Below are 18958 nucleotides of genomic sequence, written 5' to 3' on the forward strand. Positions count from 1 at the left end.
CAGAGCTTTTGCTGCATATAAAAAAAAATCGGGAACAGGACTGTCACTCTAGAAGACGACCTTCAGAGTCCGCCTCGCGCGAGAGCGGTTTTGCTTATTTGCGAATTTTTAATTAGATTTGATGCCATAGATATGCCTGTGTGATGTGCGTACATGTAACAGACAGTAGCCACAGCTACACAGTGGAGGAAGTCATACTGTGTCCTGTTTCACATCAACAATCCTTCGCAACTTTAATTAAGACCTGAGCGCAGTCTGAGCAGGTTGAGAGATGTATTATACAGAAAAGATCTGGGTGACTATTGACTTCAAGTGTTTGTTAGCAACATTAGCCTTAGGTCCATTTGCTCCAGCACTAAAGAAGCTGAATTTGTACACTAAATGTCTTGACTGATCAACTAATCCTGGGGTCAGGGAGATCTGTGCAGGTTTGCTTTTGACCAAGCCATTCCTTTAATACATTGGAAGGCCCAGTTCTGTTCATGTTCTGTAGCCACAGCTGTAGCTGTGACAGAATCCACACTGATTCTGTCTGGTAAAGACTACAAACACCAGACTGAAACAGTCATACCAGGTACAACTCAGCTCCTCAGAGGCTTAGAGACCTGAGCATCATTAACGACATTTACATGCACACCAGTGTATTCGTGTTAGTCTGACTAAGGGTGCTAATCTAGCTAAGCCTCGATCATGTAACCGACATGGTTCGATTGTCATGGTCCAGCTCAAGGCTTGGTCAACCTAAATTTAGCGCAATCACAACAGCTGATCCAGGCTGGTCTGATTTCGCGATTGATTTTGAGAGGTAAATGCTTAGATTACTCCCCTGACTCTGGGCTTTTTCTGTAGAACCACATGGGTGATGACAGCTTTTTAACATCACAACAAACAGTCACAAAAGGTGAAAGGGCTGCACTTTGGCGGAGAGGAAGAGACTTCAGACACGTTAAACCTTCTGTCAGACATGGACATCGTTATAAATGTACATGGAAGGAGAAAAAAGGAACACAAATATTTTTAAACTTAAAAGTTGATGAACTTCTGTGCATCATGAGGGGGAAGTTTCACTCTGTAAAGTCACACTTTGACGCCGTACATGTAAATGGAACTATAAGCGGTCTTGGTTTCCTAAAATAAGAACTTTGCTGTTGTGTGCATGTAAATATAGTTATTGTTTTTAGCTCGGGACGGGATCAGGAAGTGCCAGATTCCAAGCCTGGAGGGCCGAAGCAGACAGCACTGCAGAGTCCAGCGTTCTTCCTCATTTAACACTACAGCTTACGATGGCCTTCAAAGGCTGAGTTTGGTCTGTCAGAAGAGGGAAAACAGTCTGCAGGGCTGAACCTCTTCAAGGCCTCAGAGTGACACTTCTGGACTAGACAGAGCATGTCTTACATGCTACAAGCTAAATGAAGTAAATTAACTTTTGACATTTTCCTGGGGTTCAAAACCCAGCTCCTGGAGCAAGTCGTAACTGGCTTATGGTCCAGAGGGTTTTAAATGACAAGCAGGCCAATGGCTTCATTAATTGCTGCCATTATATGTCAATTCAGGGTTTTCTATGGTCGCCGTGATGAAGAATATAAAGGAGAAGTTTAAACATAAATGACAATCTAGCGTAACGTCACATAACCTTTCAGAAATAACTGCAAATCTTAAGACAAAGCACCTGATCTGGGCCTAACTCAGGGAAAACTGGGAAAGCTGTCCGAGTCAAAGGGATAGATACAGTAAAGTCAGTCAAGTTCTTTAGTGAACAGAAATAATAAGGAAAATAAAAAAGTGGGGATGAAATGAATTCATGAAATGAGGTCACGAGATCACTGGTGTTGTACCTAATGCAAACATTACTCTTACAGCTGTGCTGAGTCATAATACAGAACAAGAGGCAGCTTGTCCAAAAACTCATATTAACTATGATGTGACCAGATATGTACAGTCATAGGGCTCAGAGATACGCAGAGAAAATATCAATGCATGAAGGTAATACGGTGCTGGATACATAGTCGAATGTCTGGTGACATCCTGCCCTCATCCATATTACGCAAGCACTGGACGGTGAACAGAGGGCCTCCCATGTTTGAGCTGACAATCAGGGCCAATGAGAAGGAAAGGTCATTGTTCCATCAGCACAATAGACAGCCTGTTCAGAAAGTTCAGGAAAAAAGGCCTTGCAGCTGCAGGGGCTGCTTCAGCCGAGAGCGGGGGGCACACGTTACTTTCACCGCTCAGTGTGAAAACCCCTCGACAAGAAGAGCACACAACGAAAAAAAATCAAAGTGAAGAAAAGAGGACGTCGCTGCTGTCGGAACAAAACCTCGTATCTCCAAAATGACAACTTTACAGGAGAAGGAAAAAACATACTTTACTTCTAATGGAAGTCAATGGACAGACGTTTCCTTTGGTCCATTCATCATGAAATTTACACACAATTCCAAATTATGTCAAAACTGAAAAACGTCTGCTGCTCATTTTTATACCCTTGCATTTTCATTCTTTGATGTTTCTTTACTCCACAGAACTTCAGAATTATACAAAATGAATACCAGAGAATTACTGCCTTAAAGAGAGACGACACGATACTGCTTGTTTCTTTTCTGATACCGATATAGAAACCTTGCCTACTGACCAACACTGACGCTGACCCAACACTTCTTTAAAATAGGCTACTTTTATTTAAAGCACTTCGTTTAACATGAGCGTCCAAAAGTAACGTTAGGCCATCATGTTCACTGCTGCACTACCACCCCACAGCTCACATCATCACCCCTCACAGTCTGGGTCTGAGTCTGTTTCGGGCTAGATTTGATAAAAGAAGGAATCCGGTCCGATCCTCTTTTCCCTTCTGATATCCGATACAGCTTTTTCGTCCCGATACCGATACGAAACGATACCGATACGCCTCCTTCAGCCTTAACCGTTCATTCACAGCGCCGGTAGATGAACGTTTTGCTACAATGACTCAGTTTAAAGCAGTTTATTTCCGAACTGTAGCCGATATGAAGCGATACAGCACGAAACAACACAATACCAGCTCCGTCGAGCTGCTTTTCGCCCCACTGTGATAAGAAACAAGTATCTGTCTGATTTACAGCGGAGCCAAACGCGTTTGGAGGAGTCCCGCTGGCTTTCTGAGAGGAACACCCCACTTTGCTGTACTTCGCTTAGCCTTGCTGCTAAATAACCAAAGCGTGGAGAAAGTTTTACCTCAGCGAAGTCCACTGCTGTCCGAGCCATTCTGTCCAGCTGTTTCCCACAAGTACACGAGTTATCCTCTCAGAAGTGCCCCGAGACGCCTCGGTTTGCCGGTAATATCTGCAACTTTTCCTCCAAACTTCCAGTCATGTTCTTTGAGGCGGACGAAACCCTGCCTGCTCCAGACGGGCTGCTGGCTGAAGGCTGAGCCAGTTTCCATGGAGAGGGGTTGTTTTGCCCCCCACTCGCCGCTCTTCACGTTTTCTCACTCCTACACTAAACTGAGCGAGGCTTGCACAATCAGTACCACATGGCTGAGTTTGTCGGTAAGAGAAGTTGCAGCGTCGCACAGACAGCTGGGTTATTCCACAGAAACATCCATTGTTGTGTCCCTATAGCGTTTAGAGATATATTACACTTAAAAAACATGTTAGGGTCACAATTTATTTATACTGTAAAATAAAACAATAAGTTATTCTAACAGTTACACCTTCTTTAGCCATAAATTCAGTAATATTGTTTTTTTAAATCAATCATATAGAATTCCAATCACCACAGAAGAGCTCGTCCCCACAGTCATGTGTGAAGGCTGAGGCCATATTTTGAAAAAAAAACATTTTTCTGCTATTTTAACTACAATAATCTATACATGACTATGGAATATATGAATTAACTGACAAAGATAACAAATGGCAAATAAATATTATAAAATATTTAATGAAAGTTGTCCCCAGGAGTCGTGTCACTGGAGTTACCGTGTAACAAAAAAATCTCTTATTTTGAAATAAAAGTCACACTGATGACATCACTCGACTTCCTTTTACCTGTTTTCTGAGGATGTATGAAGAAAAGCTCATGGTGAGTCCACTGTGTCTTTCAGTTATCAGAGATTTTCTCATTTAGCTCATGGTTTCATATGAAGCTTTTAGCTGAAGTCACTGGTGTGACCGACTTTATTCTGAGGTAATTGTGAAAAAACAGAATACAAATGGATTAAATTCCATATTTTAGTGGATATTCCATGATTGACGACATGTGGTTTGATGCTCTGTAGCAGCCGTTTAGTAAAATGCATTGTTCATTAAAATGTCTCTGGTGTTCCTTTATTATGTGTAACACCAATGAGGATCAGTCACACCAGTGACTCCTATGGAGAGACAGAAAAGTGGACGTTTCTGTAGAATGACCCAGCCATGAAATGCCTCACATTACAATGTCTGACGTTCACTTCTTAAGGGACTCTCATTAATTACTCTCCAGTCTGCAGGTCGTCATTGTTCGCTGTCATTTTGCTCAGCACAATTCAAACAAAGGTGATCCTTTAGTCTCTGTGATTGACTACACGGGTCAAATGGTGTCAAAACATCTTTTTTTGGCACATTAACAAAACTGTTTCTGGACATTTCTTGTCCAAAAGCTGTGACTTTGTTACTCTGACCCTGACTTTCCGTCTGATTTTTACTTAAAACACTAAACTATAAATATTCCCATTGTATGTTTTGTTTTGAATGGGGAGAACAAATTCTTTTGGGACTATAATTAGGCCGCTGGCTCGGACTCCAGTGGATGTCCACGCCTGCTGGGAAGCCCACAGACATGCAGAGCCATCCGCTGATTTACCATTTACCCATGTGCTCCAGTTTCTTCGGCAGCAGAGAACAAGCATAACACATTGCTCACAGCTGTGTAAACCGAGGTATGCAAAGCCATGCATGGGGAACATAAGTTGCGTAAGTGGACAAAGAATCTTGGAAAACACGCTCACGGATCAGATCAGAGGAATCGCCCGAATCACCCTCCCCTGGTCCAGGACTGCGTAGTGATCCAACACAGTGTCATTAATGCTGAGAAAGGGTATTACTGCATTCAGCATGTTGCCTTGAGAATCTTGAGAACCAGCGCATGTTCCAACAAAACTGGCTCAGTCTGAAACTGCATACCGCCAGCTGGAAGTATGCAGTCGGTTTCACTGTATCAGCTGGACCTTAACGAGTTCACTACGTCAACTGAATATGAACTTCATGGTGAACTTCCTTTTCTGAGATGAGAACAGTACCAGTAACTGTTAACTGGAAAAGTTCAGCTAAACCCTGACGCTGTTCAGTCGTCCCAACTCATGTCAGCTCAGCCCAAACCACTGCTTCCAGGCTCTGAGATGTGGTGCACCACACTGATCTGTAATTTTCACTCTCTGATGATAAAGTGAGGTTTGAGCCTTCAAATGCACTCACAATTAGAACTGGACTTGTACAATTACAGCTTCCAACACTTGACACGACATGCTGAGTAATCATGAGCTGTACTGAGTCAGAGTCATGTGTCAGGAGGCATACTGGCCTCAGCCTTTGAGTTAGACTGAGAGCTGTAAGAAATGTGGTGAAGGATCTACATGAGATGCTTGTTTCCATTGTTAAAGGGGACTTTCACCAAGTTTTCTAGCTTTCTTACGATTCAGTTGTTGTGATCTAAACAAAGTCATTTAGAGTGGTTTGATGTGAAGTAGTGCATTGTGGAGAAACTTGCTGACTCAGATTTCTTTACAGTCATGGTGGATGAAACCAGGGGTCCCCATGTCTACAATGCAAATATAGCCATTTTATTTACTGACCAGTGAATCTGCACACAACTCTGAGTTTTTATATTATTGATATAATGTTGAAAATGGTAAAATCAGAGTTTTTCTTGAATCTCATTTTGCAGTAGAATGCCCTGTCGTGAATGTAATTTATGAATAAATTTTAGGCCACAGCCTTTTCTCAAAACTACCGGAAAAAACAATAAAAACAATATCTCAGGCATCATATTCATAACAATATCATGTAATAACTTTGATGTAGCTTTTAAAAGCATTAAACCTTTCAGACTTCTGGTTCCCATCTCCATCAAGTGATAGGTGGACTACAAGACACTAGAACCAGACATTTCACATCAAATTACTCCAAATAAATACATTTACATCTTAAATATGTATTTACACAGAAAATAGGTAGAATGTTCCCTTAACATACCCAAGACAAACTGCTGAAACATTGCTACAGCCACACAAAGATTAAAGTAGCAGAAGAGCAAAACATACATTTGGAAAAATCTGATTAGAACAACTTAGAAATAGAAAAGTAGAGCAACACAGGAACACAGATATATAATGTTATATACTGAAAAGGTAATTCATTGAATTTACTTCAAGTGCAAATATATTACATCAGCACAGTTTTGTTGATGTAATATTTTTGATTCATGTGGAAATTATGTACACACTGCAGCCAATTAAAGAAAATCCATCAGTGAAGGGAGACAGGCAGCCATCCAGTCAGCCAAGATTTTGATATATCTTTACAGATTCGATCTCACTGTCAAATCACAGTGTGTATCCTGTCAGTCTTCTGTCGGTATGAGAATGCTCTAGCTGTGTCTAACTTGATCTGGTGACCTGAGAACAACCCACACCAAGAGCACCACCGAGCTACAACAATGAACCTCAGACTGAACAGCTCCCATGGGAGCGGAGGCCTGCTAGGATCATCACGGCACAAAAATATGTGGCTGGCCGTGGGCTACATCTGAGCCAGACAGGCCTTTTTCTAATCAATGCAGTCATGGAGAGTCGTCCAAATCAAAGCGTAATGCATTCTCAAGGCTGCGGCCTCTCCACACCAAAGTGCGGCTAGGAAAACCACAGAATTAAGCAACCTCCTAGATCCTGTTGATATCCACAGATTCTTGTTCACAGACTCCCAATAGTGAAAATGACTGTTATGTTTTACTCTTGACCTTTGTTCTTTTATCCTAATTCCAGTGAATGTATGAATACAGTTGGAAGCAATTGGCCAAAAACCATGACAAACCAGCTAGGCAGCACATCTGGGGGTTGTTTTCCATCATCAGCACTTAAACTTAACATTTGAAACAGTCCCAAGAATCCAGAAAGAGTGGGCTGCCATACTACAGACAGAGCACCCACTGCCAAATATAGAAACTCTGATCAAACAGTCCATCTCTGCCTGCAAGAGTGAAAGAGAATGTAGAGACTGTGGGATGGGTTTTTTCAGTCTGTCCATCATGATTCCCATACTAACCCCTTAATTAAGACTTTATGGGGGAAGATTATCAAACTTTCTCAATTTAAAAAATATCAATTATTTGTTAAGGGTGGTGATAAAGTTACTCCTTAACATGGTTTAAAAATCATACATTTAAATTTACCAACATTTCTGGATAAGTCAGCAATGATTATTTTCCAATTTTGATGATAATCAGGACGGGCTGGTCATCATAAAGCTGTATTAGGCAGGCTAAAGACACTCCTCAAGGGGGAGCTATCAGCACTCACGTCACTGGTTTGCATTATTTAAAGATAGAAATTCACATCAGAAACTTCTACAATTGCATGTATGTAAGTTACAAAATGTGTATATGAATACTCCAGTAATATTCAGTTATGCCTTCATTCACTGTAATGATTCACTGTAAAACCACTGTGCATATAGTCAAGTCAAGTCAAGTCAAGTCAAATTTATTTATATAGCACCTTTTACAACAGATGTTGTCACAAAGCAGCTTTACAGAGAATCCGGGTCCCCCAGTGAGCAAGCCTTGGCGACAGTGGCAAGGAAAAACTCCCTCAACAGGAGGAAGAAACCTCGAGAGGAACCAGACTCAAAAGGGGAACCCATCCTCCTCTGGTCGACACCGGATAACAGCACAGACACAAAACGGTATAAGTGGATACAGTTTAACACCAGTGTGCAGCGCGCCGGCCGCATCTCAGGTCAGACCCTTTTAGGACAGGCAGCCACTCAGCTCAGGGAAAAAGAGGGGGAGAGGGAAAGAGGGGGGGATGGGGGGGGGTAAGAGGGACATAGCTAGGAAAACAAATTAACCAAAGGCTCGACTAAACAGCTAAGTTTTTAGCCTAGACTTAAAGATGGAGGCTGTGTCTGAGTCCCGAACACAGACTGGTGGGCTATTCCAAAGCTGGGGGGCTTTGTATGAAAAGGCTCCTCCCCCTGACGTAACTTTATTTATTCTGGGTACTAACAATAATAGCAGTGGAAACTGATGCCATGTTTTCTAATGATGGTACCTAGTGGTAGCATATATAAAGTAAATAATATGGGTCCTAAGACAGAGCCCTGTGGAACACCATACTTTACTCTTGTGAGAGCTGATGGTTCACCATTTACATTAACAAACTCAAAGCGATCACTAAGGTAAGATTTGAACTGTGAAAGAGCTTCACCTGTCACTCCTACTAGTTTCTCAAGCCTGTCTAATAGAATGGAATGGCCTATTGTGTCAAAAGCTGCACTAAGATCGAGTAAAACCAGTAAGGATATGTTTCCTTTGTCAGCGGATAATAAAAGATCATTTACAATTTTCACGAACGCTGTTTCGGTACAGAAATCCAGCAGCACACAGAGCAAAACACCTGAAAATGTGCTTTATTATTCAAAAACAGCCAAGAGAACTCAGTAAGTTTTTCATGTTGGATGAGTTATGGCGGCTGCCTCTTCAGATAAACTAATGAGCTGGGTATGTTGGATGCTGATGAGAGCTCACTTGGTCTTCTACACAAGGTATTTGGCTTTAATTAGCTAAGTAGAATGTGAAGAAAATAAACTAAGCAATAATAATTAGACCATTCTACCATTCAGGCCTTATATGTTTACTAGGATTATGTTATGACCTATTTAAAGCCAGGGCAATAACTGAGACAGTAATAAGCTATATATGTACAAAATCATCATTTATAGGGTTCCTTCTACTGGGAGGTGACTGTCCCAAACACTAACCCCTAAATTTCACCCTTGTAAAAATATTACTTGTCTTTTTTCCTTTTTTTTTTCTTTAAAGTTCTTTGGGATTTCTTTAAAGTGAAGCTGAAAGATTTACATTCATCATGTTTAATTTTTAAATATTATTATTATTATTATTATTATTATTATATATTTTTTTAAAAAGGCTGTGCCATGTTTTCATGTCTTGACCGGAACACACTATTTTCGTAGTGACTAAATGGAATCTGCAATCATTATTTTACTAAAATAAACATAATTAAAGCCCAGCGTCATTTAAACCAAAAGGAGTTTAGTCTAAAGTCCAAGTAAGTGAAAAGTCTTAAATGATTTTTAAACTCTGACGTTGAACCAGTCTGGCAGAATCAGCCAACCAGTAAAGAAACGAAGAGGATTTTTATACAGTTGTATTACAGTGTGTTAGCTGAGCGTTTAGCTACCGAAACGAGTGTTTTTGATACATTTCACTGAAACACAGCCTCTGTGTTATATTATGTATCTATCCTTGTACAACAACAGTGAGGAAAAAAGGTGACCGTCCTGCCACCAGTACCACTGTACACTTCACATTCTGAACAATGACCTCTTACCACTCTGCCCACTGTCTGTGTACAGTGACTCTGAAGCAAAGCTGAAAATGGATTCATTTTGGGAAATCAAGCAACAAACAAAAGCACAAAAACCCCAAGATGTAATAAAATTGTCCTGTGTTTTGAGAACAATTTCAAAACGACAGTTGGTAGATAACTAGTTCACTCAGTTTTCGTTGTATCTGGAGTAATTATCAACAACAGCTGTCTGCCCAGTGGACAGTGATGTCCAGGGAAGACTTTAGAGGGATATTTCCCATCCAACCTCTGCACACTGGCTCACCATCACGTGTTGGACGCGTCCTCTGGGGCATCCTATCAACCCTGAGACCGGGAACACTGACGTATATCTCAACACTCTGTGCTTCCCTTATCGCACAGGAAGTTGACCGTTGGTCCAGTACATGAATTTCATTGCTTTTAGAAAACAACAAACAACTTCTGATATCCTATAACTATGCCCAAGTGGAACATGGTGGACACACTGTTACTGTCATATCAAAACTTTGTACATATGTTTTTTTAATGTTTTATTATTATTATTATTTTATTTTTATTTATTTTGTACCATTTTTACCATCTGTAAATGCCACCTGCTCTTTACAGTGAACATTACATAACTAATGTGAAATTATTTAAAATGACTTTCAATAACGTTTTGGTACGTCAACATATATTAAACATAAATGTTTTTTCCTGTTTAACACGTCCTACTACTTTGTTGACCTGCCAGTGAATTCATTAAAGTAACTACTGTTATGTCAATATTAGTGCTATTAATTCAAAATGGCTTCCTCCAAACACATTATCCTAATAACCATCCACGATTTGGCTGAACTGATCGCTCGGCGTCGAAACTGCTGACCCACGTCGAGCTCATTTCCATTAAACCTATAGCTGTGTAGTTTTCACACCTGTTAAAGCAATTCAGGCACAGGAAAACATTATCCCTAGACTGCTCAGCTCCGCTTCCTTGAATACATTTGTAAAGTCTCCATCAGTCATGTTCAGTGAAACCCACAGAGGCACCAAAATAAACCGGCGTCTTTTTTCCAACGCTGCTGGAAGTTCGCCGCACCCTACACCACAAAATACTCCCATCAGAATCGTATTTTGCAGTCGTCTGGGAATTCAAAATAGTTGGTCAGAGTGTTGGGCAAGCGACTGGATGTGAAGACCAGCCATCAAGACTGAAGGTATTATGTAGTGTTATTATTAATAAAATATGATTCCCTTTTTCACAGCAGCCATAAATATGCAATTTCTGCCTGTTTTGAAGGTCCCTCAGTGGAACTATACATTACTTTTCTTCAGTAACATTGATGGAATATATTTTCATGGAAAATGTATTCCATATATATAGTATGATTTTGATTGTGCATGTGTTTGTGCTGTTTTATCTCAGCATGGCTGTCTTTGTGAACTGTGTTCATTGCAGGGCATTTTCACCCCTCATTGCTCACTAGCAGCTCAACACAGCGTTACAGCAGTTCACACACCAGAAGCTCTATCATCAGGAGATCATGAGTTTGATCCCTGGCCATGCCTCAGCCGTCCATGGTCCGGAGTCGGGAGCATTCCTGGTCTCCCTCTCTCTGGCCATTGGTTAGCTATTGTAACAGAATTAGTAGTCAGTGTTTTCCATTCATGCACGGTGAACTATTAGCTTGCTTCACATGTCTCAAGGAACCCTTGCTAGCCTTCACCCTCAAAGCTTGGCGAAGGCTTCATCTTGAGGCAGATTATAACATGACGGAGGGACAGGGTTAGTCTCTAGGCGGTAGTTTGGATATCAGTGGCTGAGACTCAAAGCCTCGGCTTTCAAAAACAGTATAATTAAAATGCGTTCCAGCACAATGTAATCACTCATTTCATCACAATAAGACAGTCGTAGTTTAGAGTAATCCAAACAGTAACATTCCTTCACTGTGTTGTGATTTATGTTTGATGAAGTATTTGAGGATGTGTGGAATGTGTGTTCAGGAAATCAGAGCTAAAAGTACAACTAAAGATGAGAAGCAGTCTAATCTGGCAGAGTTTATTATATACTCAGCTGGTGCTGATGTGTATGAATAAGCCAGCTAACACGAAGGGTTGGTTTCCCAGACAGAGATTAAGCCTAGTCCTGGACTACACAGCATTCTGAATGTGGACTCTCCATTGAAAGGAAGATGTAGTCCAGGACGAGGCTTAATCCCTGTCCGGGAGACCAACCCCTAGAGTTCGACCTTGAACGGCTCAGTTTAACCTCCAAAGCAATGTGGAAATCAGGTTTAATGAGTTGCACGTTTTTTGGACCAAAGGTCATTAAAAATGAGCCGCCAAATAAGAATGAAGCTTCCAAAACAAATATCTGGAATAGACAAAATAAGAGCATAGATATGGGAGGGAAACCTTGAGGGGTCGGGGGTGGGGTGGGGTGGGGGAGCGTTGCTGTAATCATTTCCCACACTATGATCCTAAGGGGCAAACCGTCCCAGATGATGGTACTGCTGTCCAGAGAGATAAACGAAAAATAAACACACAGAGCTGCTGCTTTAGCTATAGATCAACCCACTTTCAGAGCACTTCAATCAGACTCTCAGCTCACAATCATCTCTCATACAGGCTTTTAGAACAGCTCGATCTGTTTATTGGCTTGAACGTTCAAACAATGACGCATAATAATAATAATAATAATAATAATAATTCATCGTGATCAGTTATAACTGCAGCTCGGTTTTCTCCCACTGTTCTTTTAAAAGGTAAAGAGCGCCCCCTCGTTTCTGTTCAGTGTCAGCTGTGTCAACATCCTTTGGCCATAGAGAAAAAACAGCCTATAATCAGTCATACAGATTCAGTATATTATACAGCGTCATACAACGATCCATACGTTGATGTATGTATGTCACACCATTCGGGTCATTCAGTCAAATCAGATTCATAAATCAAACCTCATTCACTCTGTTCAATAGTAAAGACGAAACTGAAGTTGGCTCCTTATTCACCAACTTTTCCGTTCCACCTTAAATAGTGCAGAAGTTCTATTCTGGCGCCTATAGCCCCCAGTGTTACTGCTGCACCGTTTAAGGTGGAACGGAAAATTCGAATAAAAAGCAGACTCTGTTCGTGGGAAAGGCTCGTAGATGCCCTATTAAAGTGAAGCTGCCACCAGATCAGACTGTAAACAAAGCCCATTTCTTTATTCTCCTGTCAGTAACTCCGTCTCTCCTCCATCACTGTCACAGAACTCAGAAGGCCCAGTAACCGTTTCACAGAGCAACAGCTGAAAACTTCTCCGAGCAATTTTGATCTGCAGAGCAGCTAAAAGGGGAAACGGGTGCAGTAAAAGCTCTTACCTTCACTGCCTCTGACTGGAACTGCTAGTAAAAGAGCTTAGATATCCACATCGTCGGCTTGTCCAGGATCTGCGCCTCCGTGCAGCTCAGAGCGGAGTGTGTCGGTGTGTGAGAGCGCTGTGTGTCGGTGTGTGAGAGCGCTGCCCTCTCAGCCCCACAGCGCTCCCGAAAAATGAGGAGGGCAGGAAGCTGTGAGGTAAAAACCCAGTTAGGCTGTTTCAGATGCGAAACGAGTGAACTGGTTCCATTTAGTCGGCTGCGTGTTTTTTTTGATGGATTTGTGCTTTTGTGAAGTTTTTTCAAATGGAAAAACTTTTACTTTGTGAAGGAAGGGAAGCTGATTTCAGCTACTTTACAGCCCCTCACCTTTTAGTGTTCAATTTAATCATGTTAATCTGGACTGTTCTGTTGCTCTCTGGAGCTTAAGCATTTTATTTTCGGCCAAAGTTTCTAAAAAGCAGAAGAACAGCTCATAAGAACCTTCAGTCCCGATGCTGATATGTGCTAGATATATAAACAAGTTCTACTGCAGTTTTTAGGGAACTCACTACTTGAGTTAAAAGAAAATCATATCTGTATGTATGTATGTGTATGTATATATATAGATACACACCAATCAGGCATAACATTATGACCACCTCCTTGTTTCTACGCTCATTGTCCATTTTATCAGCTCCACTTACTATATAGGTGCACTTTGTAGTTCTACAGTTACAGACTGTAGTCCATCTGTTTCTCTGATACTTTGTTAGCCCCCTTTTACCCTGTTCTTCAGTGGTCAGGACCCCCATGGACCCTCACAGAGCAGGTACTATTTGGGTGGTGGATCATTCTCAGCGCTGCAGTAACACTGACGTGGTGGTGGTGTGTTAGTGTGTGTTGTGCTGGTCTGAGTGGATCAGACACAGCAGTGCTGCTGGAGTTTTTAAACACCTCAGTGTCGCTGCTGGACTGAGAATAGTCCACCAACCAAAAATATGCAGCCAACAGCGTCCTGTGAGCAGCGTCCTGTGACCACTGATGAAGGACTAGAGGATGACCAACACAAACAATGCAGCAGCAGATGAGCTATCGTCTCTGACTTTACATCTACAAGGTGGACTGACAAGGTAGGAGTGTCTAATAGAGTGGACAGTGAGTGGACACAGTGTTTAAAAACTCCAGCAGCACTGCTGTGTCTGATTCACTCAGACCAGCGCAACACACACTAACACACCTACTTTCAAATTATGAAGGTAAGGTCTTTCAGCTTGAGATCAAAACCACCCCCTTTGTTTTACAAATGCATGTGGACATAATTTACACCAACCAAATTGATCACTCTTTTGTTCCCTCAATGAATTGTCCTCTTTTGAACTGAACTCAACAGTGGTTCCTGATCCCCAAGTTAACCTTGTTACTGTAACAGTCAAAATTAGATTGGCTGAATCACAAGAAATGACATCATTTGATCTGATAAAAAGGTAGACTGTAAAATGAGCAGTCACATTTTCGTCTTTTCATTGTTCTCCTGATTAGTGATGTCAAGCTAAACATACGAGTCTCCAGTTCTTCTTTCTTTCTCTGCTGACAACTAAACACTATAATGCCATGCAAAACATAAACACAGCTATTTATCAACCAAACAATTTAAGCTAAATCTTACTGTAGTCTGCCCATGACAGTCTTTGAACATGAATTTTTTAATATACTGAAATATCCACCATGACCTTCCTGACCTTTGACCCAACTCCTTGCAAGACTTCAATTTTATTATCCCAATATATTAAGTTACTGAAATAAACCAAGTAGTCCATAAATTACACAGAACTGTATTGAAAATTAGAAAGTATCACCGATACAACATAAACATTTCTTTCCATCACATCATGAAATCTCAAAAGTTTATCCAACACAAACTCTGAACTGAATGACGTCTTCCTTCAACAGAAATGCAGATGCAATACTGTCCTTAATAATTAGTATGAGCACAGTTCACTTCAGCTAGACAAAAGGTGAAAATGTAGATCACATTTCTAATATTGTTAATTATATGATTCATAAGAAACTAAGACTGCAATTTAAAAATGAAGACAAGATGGGAATCACGACCTGCCTGAAACGAGAACTTAGCCAAGAATGACTTGCTTACCGTATTAGTAAGCGAAGGGTTTATGTATGAAGATGGGGACCATTAATTATTTAACGAAATAATCCGCAGTGCTCACTGATAATGTAAAGCGCGAGTTTTTCAGTGTCCAGAGTTTTTTAGCTTAAACAAATGTTAACCGTGTTCATGTAAAAAAACAGAGTCAGCTGCATAAGGGGATCATATCAGCATGTAAATTGGCACTTCTACCTCCGTATTCAGGTGGGACTGATCTGCATCAGTAGTAAACGTTTTCCGTTAATAGGAGTACATAATGCCATGCATATTTTCTCCTCCATTAAGTAAAAATTTAACCAAACTGCATAAATGCTAAGTGGCAGAATTTCACACCGGATGTCTTGGAACAAACATCACAATGAACCAGTCGTTTACCCTACACAGAAACACAGAGACAGGTGAATGCATGTTTTAAAGAGGGGCACTGCACCGGTACGGGCAGGCTGGAGTGAGCACTGGACAACAGGGGGGAAGACCCAGCCCTCGGCACAGTGACAGCGCCCTGTATGATAAAGTCCAGGAGGGGGAGAGCTTTTAGCTGAGCACCACATGCCGGTCGAAGACAGACTTGCGCTGTTCCTGGACCTGCCTCCTCCAGCGCTGCTGAGCATGCTCCACTTTATTCAGCATATTGGGACGAGAGCGTGAGTGAGACAGCACATCATGGGCGTTAGCGAACGGCTGCTGGTCCTAGAAACCCAAAGAAAAACATTCATTAGTGCAACATGAAAATAGTAAATCTCTGTGGCTCAATTCTTACATATTTCTAACACCAATTTTGTTCCAAACGCACAATGACAATGTGTTCTATATAACAGGGTGTTACAGTACTATGACCCAAATATTAGTAGGAAAGGTGGTCAAGGAAACATCAGTTACACAAACACATACCCCGACATCGTCTTCACTCTGGATGAGCTGCGAGTGGCCGAACAAGCGCCTCTTCAGCATGGGCTCGAGCAAAGTCAAATAAACCATGTACAGCAGGAGCAGCCCCAGCACAGACAGGTAAATAATGATAGTTGCCTGCAAAACAGGAAGAACTGTTGCTTAGCCTTCTAAATAAAATGGAGGATACACCGGCCTCTTTATTAGAAACCCCATTCTAATACTGAGAAGGGCCCCCTTTGGCTTTAGAACAGCCTGGATTCTTCATAACCTGGATTCAACAAGGTGCTGGACACTTTCATTAATAACTTCTGGTCCATTGTGTCAGAGCAGAATGACTGCAGATTTGTCAGATTCTGTGAATCTCCTGTTCTACCACATCCTAAAAGTGCTCTACTGGATTCAGATCTGGTTACTGGGGGGCCTACTGAGGTACACTGAACTGTCATGTTTACAGAACCAGACAGGAATGAAACCTGATGTGGTCTTCTGCTTTTGTAGGTCAGCCGCCTCAAAGTTCAACACATTGCACGTTCAGAGATGCTTCACCAATTAACACTGTTGTAAAGAGTGGTTATTTGAGTTAGGCTGCCTGTAAGGTTGAACAAGGCTTGCCAGTCACCTCTGACCTCTCATCAGCAAGCATTTCTGCTGCTCACTGAATGTCAAAAACACTGCTGTACAATCTGGTGTGAACTCTAGAGGCTACTGTGCATGAAAATTCCAGATCAGCAGTTTCTGAAATACTCAAACCGCCCTGTCTGGCACCAACAATGCCACAGTCAAAAGCGCTTACACTCTCAGAAAAAAGATATGAAACTGTCACTGGGGTGGGACCCTAAAGGATACACCTCATTACCTTTAGTCAGGGAACATAATTGTACCAAATAAAATTATATTTTCTAGGTTGTATTGACTCTACACACCCCGTCTCCTCTCCAGGCTTTATATTTTACTGTCCTGCTTTAAAACATTCGGTTATGAAAGAGCACAATTACATGCCTTTCCACAAGGAAAGACCACTGTTGTACCATTGAGGATACTTTTAAACTGTTTCCATCTTGATGAATGAGAAATGCACCTCCACAGTCCCTTTATTTTTAACAGTGTAGAAAACATTTTTCATCGTTCTGATGTTTGATGTGAATATTAACTGAAACTGCGGCACGGTGGCGCAGTGGGTAGCGCTGTCGCCTCACAGCAAGAATGGCCTGGGTTCGATTCGAATCGTGGAGTTTGCCTGTTCTCCCCGTGTCTGCGTGGGTTTCCTCCGGGTTCTCCGGTTTCCTCCCACAGTCTGAAAACATGCAGTCAGGCTGATTGGACATGCTAAATTGCCCCTAGGTGTGAGTGTGTGTGTGAATGTGTATGTCTGTCTGTCTGCCCTGCGATGGACTGGCGACCTGTCCAGGGTGTATCCTGCCTTCCGCCCAATGACAGCTGGTATAGGCTCCAGCACCCCACCGCGACCCAGAAGGATAAGCGGTTTAGATGATGTATGTATGTATGTATGTATTAACTGAAACTCTCGACCATTACAGGCTGAGTAAGTGTGCGTGTGTTCCCAATAAAGCGACTGGTGCGTGTTTACTGAACCAGCCCTGCAACAAAATGTACACATGACAGAAGCTTAAGAAAAGGCAGAACACTCACTTTAATAGTTCCAGAACTTCTCTCCTCATACTTGCACTCACAGCGCAGACAGTAAGCCTCCACGTCTTTCCCCTCAACTGGCATCGGCTCCACAACATGGAGGCAGTTGCTGTGAATATGAAAACACATTATGGCCAACATTGTACAAGTCTCTGCCACAGCAGATCACTGATTAAACTGAAGTGTTGCTGTTTAACTCGATTACCAATCCTTCAGTGAAACGTTCTGATTGTAGATCTGCCCCTCGATGTCTTTATAAGGTGGGCAGATGCATTTACACCGGATATCCTCGGATTTCTGCAAAACAGAAAGTAAATAACCAGAAAAAAGCAGAACAAGGCAACAAATTCTGTGCTTAAGCTAATGATCAATAAAGGCCACGGGCTGGTTGGGTTCTGTGTGTTTCGCCTTAAAACACTAAACCGCAGTACAGGTGCCTGATATATAAGATATATAAGCGTTTTAACTAACTAATCAACCAATTTCTGCTGATGTTACTGACGTCAGCGTTATTAAGACGAATGCTAGCGTTATTTAGGCGAATGCTAGCGTTATTAAGGCGAATGCTAACGTTGTTAGGGCTAATGCTAGCTTGCTAACTCGAATCCTGTATGTAAACAGAGCGCTAACTCCGCTTATAAGCGAGCTAGCAGGACTATTTACACCAACAAAGCGGTGTAAACCTTATACAACAGTCAGTAAACTGGATCAGAACCGCCATTAAAGCATTAAAGCCGAATCTTACCTTGGCTTCTGCTTTCTGTGCGGACAACATCAAACAGAGACAAACCACCGTCAAACCGGCGGCGCCCCTTCGGCTCTGCGGCGGCATGGTCCGCTTCCAGCACCGGCAGCGAAGTCGAGCGATAAAATGGGCGCCTCGACTCGGTGAGAAGTGGCTGCAAAACAGACGTTTATCTAAGATAGTCGCTCGGTTCTGTTTCGGATCCAAACCAGCAACGCGCTGTTAGCTGGCTGAAGCTGTTCTTCCGCAAAGATCAGCTGACCATCATTAGCCTGCGCGCAAGACACACCTTCCCCTCGGAAACCAGTCAGTGGGAACCAAGAGGCCCGCAAATGAGCGGAACTCGAGTTAAAGAGAAACTCGAGTCGAGTCAAAGTTTATTTACACAGCGCTTTTTATAACAGGTGCTGTCGCAAAGCAGCTTTACAGAAAAATCCGGGTCTGAGTCCCCATGAGCGTCGCCAGTGGAGACAGTGGCAGGAAAAACTGCCTCAGAGCAAGAGGAAGAAACACTGGGCCCAGTCCCAATTCTTGTTTTTACCCCTACCCCTTGTTTTCGAGTGTCACTCTAACCCCTTGGAACTGAGTTACAGGGTAGTGGTTGAATC

General features: G+C 42.0%; 2 protein-coding genes across 3 annotated transcripts in view; both read right to left on the minus strand.

The window, feature by feature from the left end:
- The window catches only part of dennd2b (DENN domain containing 2B), a 77901-nt gene extending 64869 nt beyond the window's left edge, over positions 1–13032 (minus strand). Inside the window, exon 1 of one of the 2 annotated variants that reach the window (XM_036586904.1) lies at positions 12919–13032. The gene's annotated coding sequence lies outside the window, so the exon portion shown is untranslated. Of the gene's footprint in view, positions 1–3207; positions 3510–12918 lie in introns of those variants that run through there. The other variant, XM_036586903.1, reaches the window with a different exon arrangement.
- A 1677-nt stretch (positions 13033–14709) lies between these two features.
- Positions 14710–18797, minus strand: tmem9b (TMEM9 domain family, member B). The gene is made up of 5 exons (XM_036586642.1): positions 18351–18797; positions 17811–17902; positions 17606–17714; positions 15956–16090; positions 14710–15754 (listed from the first exon to the last, which is right to left on the minus strand). The coding sequence occupies exons 1-5, from the start codon at positions 18435–18437 to the stop codon at positions 15599–15601; spliced, it is 579 nt and encodes a 192-aa protein (XP_036442535.1). The 5' UTR covers positions 18438–18797; the 3' UTR covers positions 14710–15598.
- Positions 18798–18958: the final 161 nt, after the last annotated feature.

This window comes from Colossoma macropomum, unplaced genomic scaffold (assembly GCF_904425465.1).
Source record: "Colossoma macropomum unplaced genomic scaffold, Colossoma_macropomum, whole genome shotgun sequence".
Classification (NCBI taxonomy): Eukaryota; Metazoa; Chordata; class Actinopteri; order Characiformes; family Serrasalmidae; genus Colossoma; species Colossoma macropomum.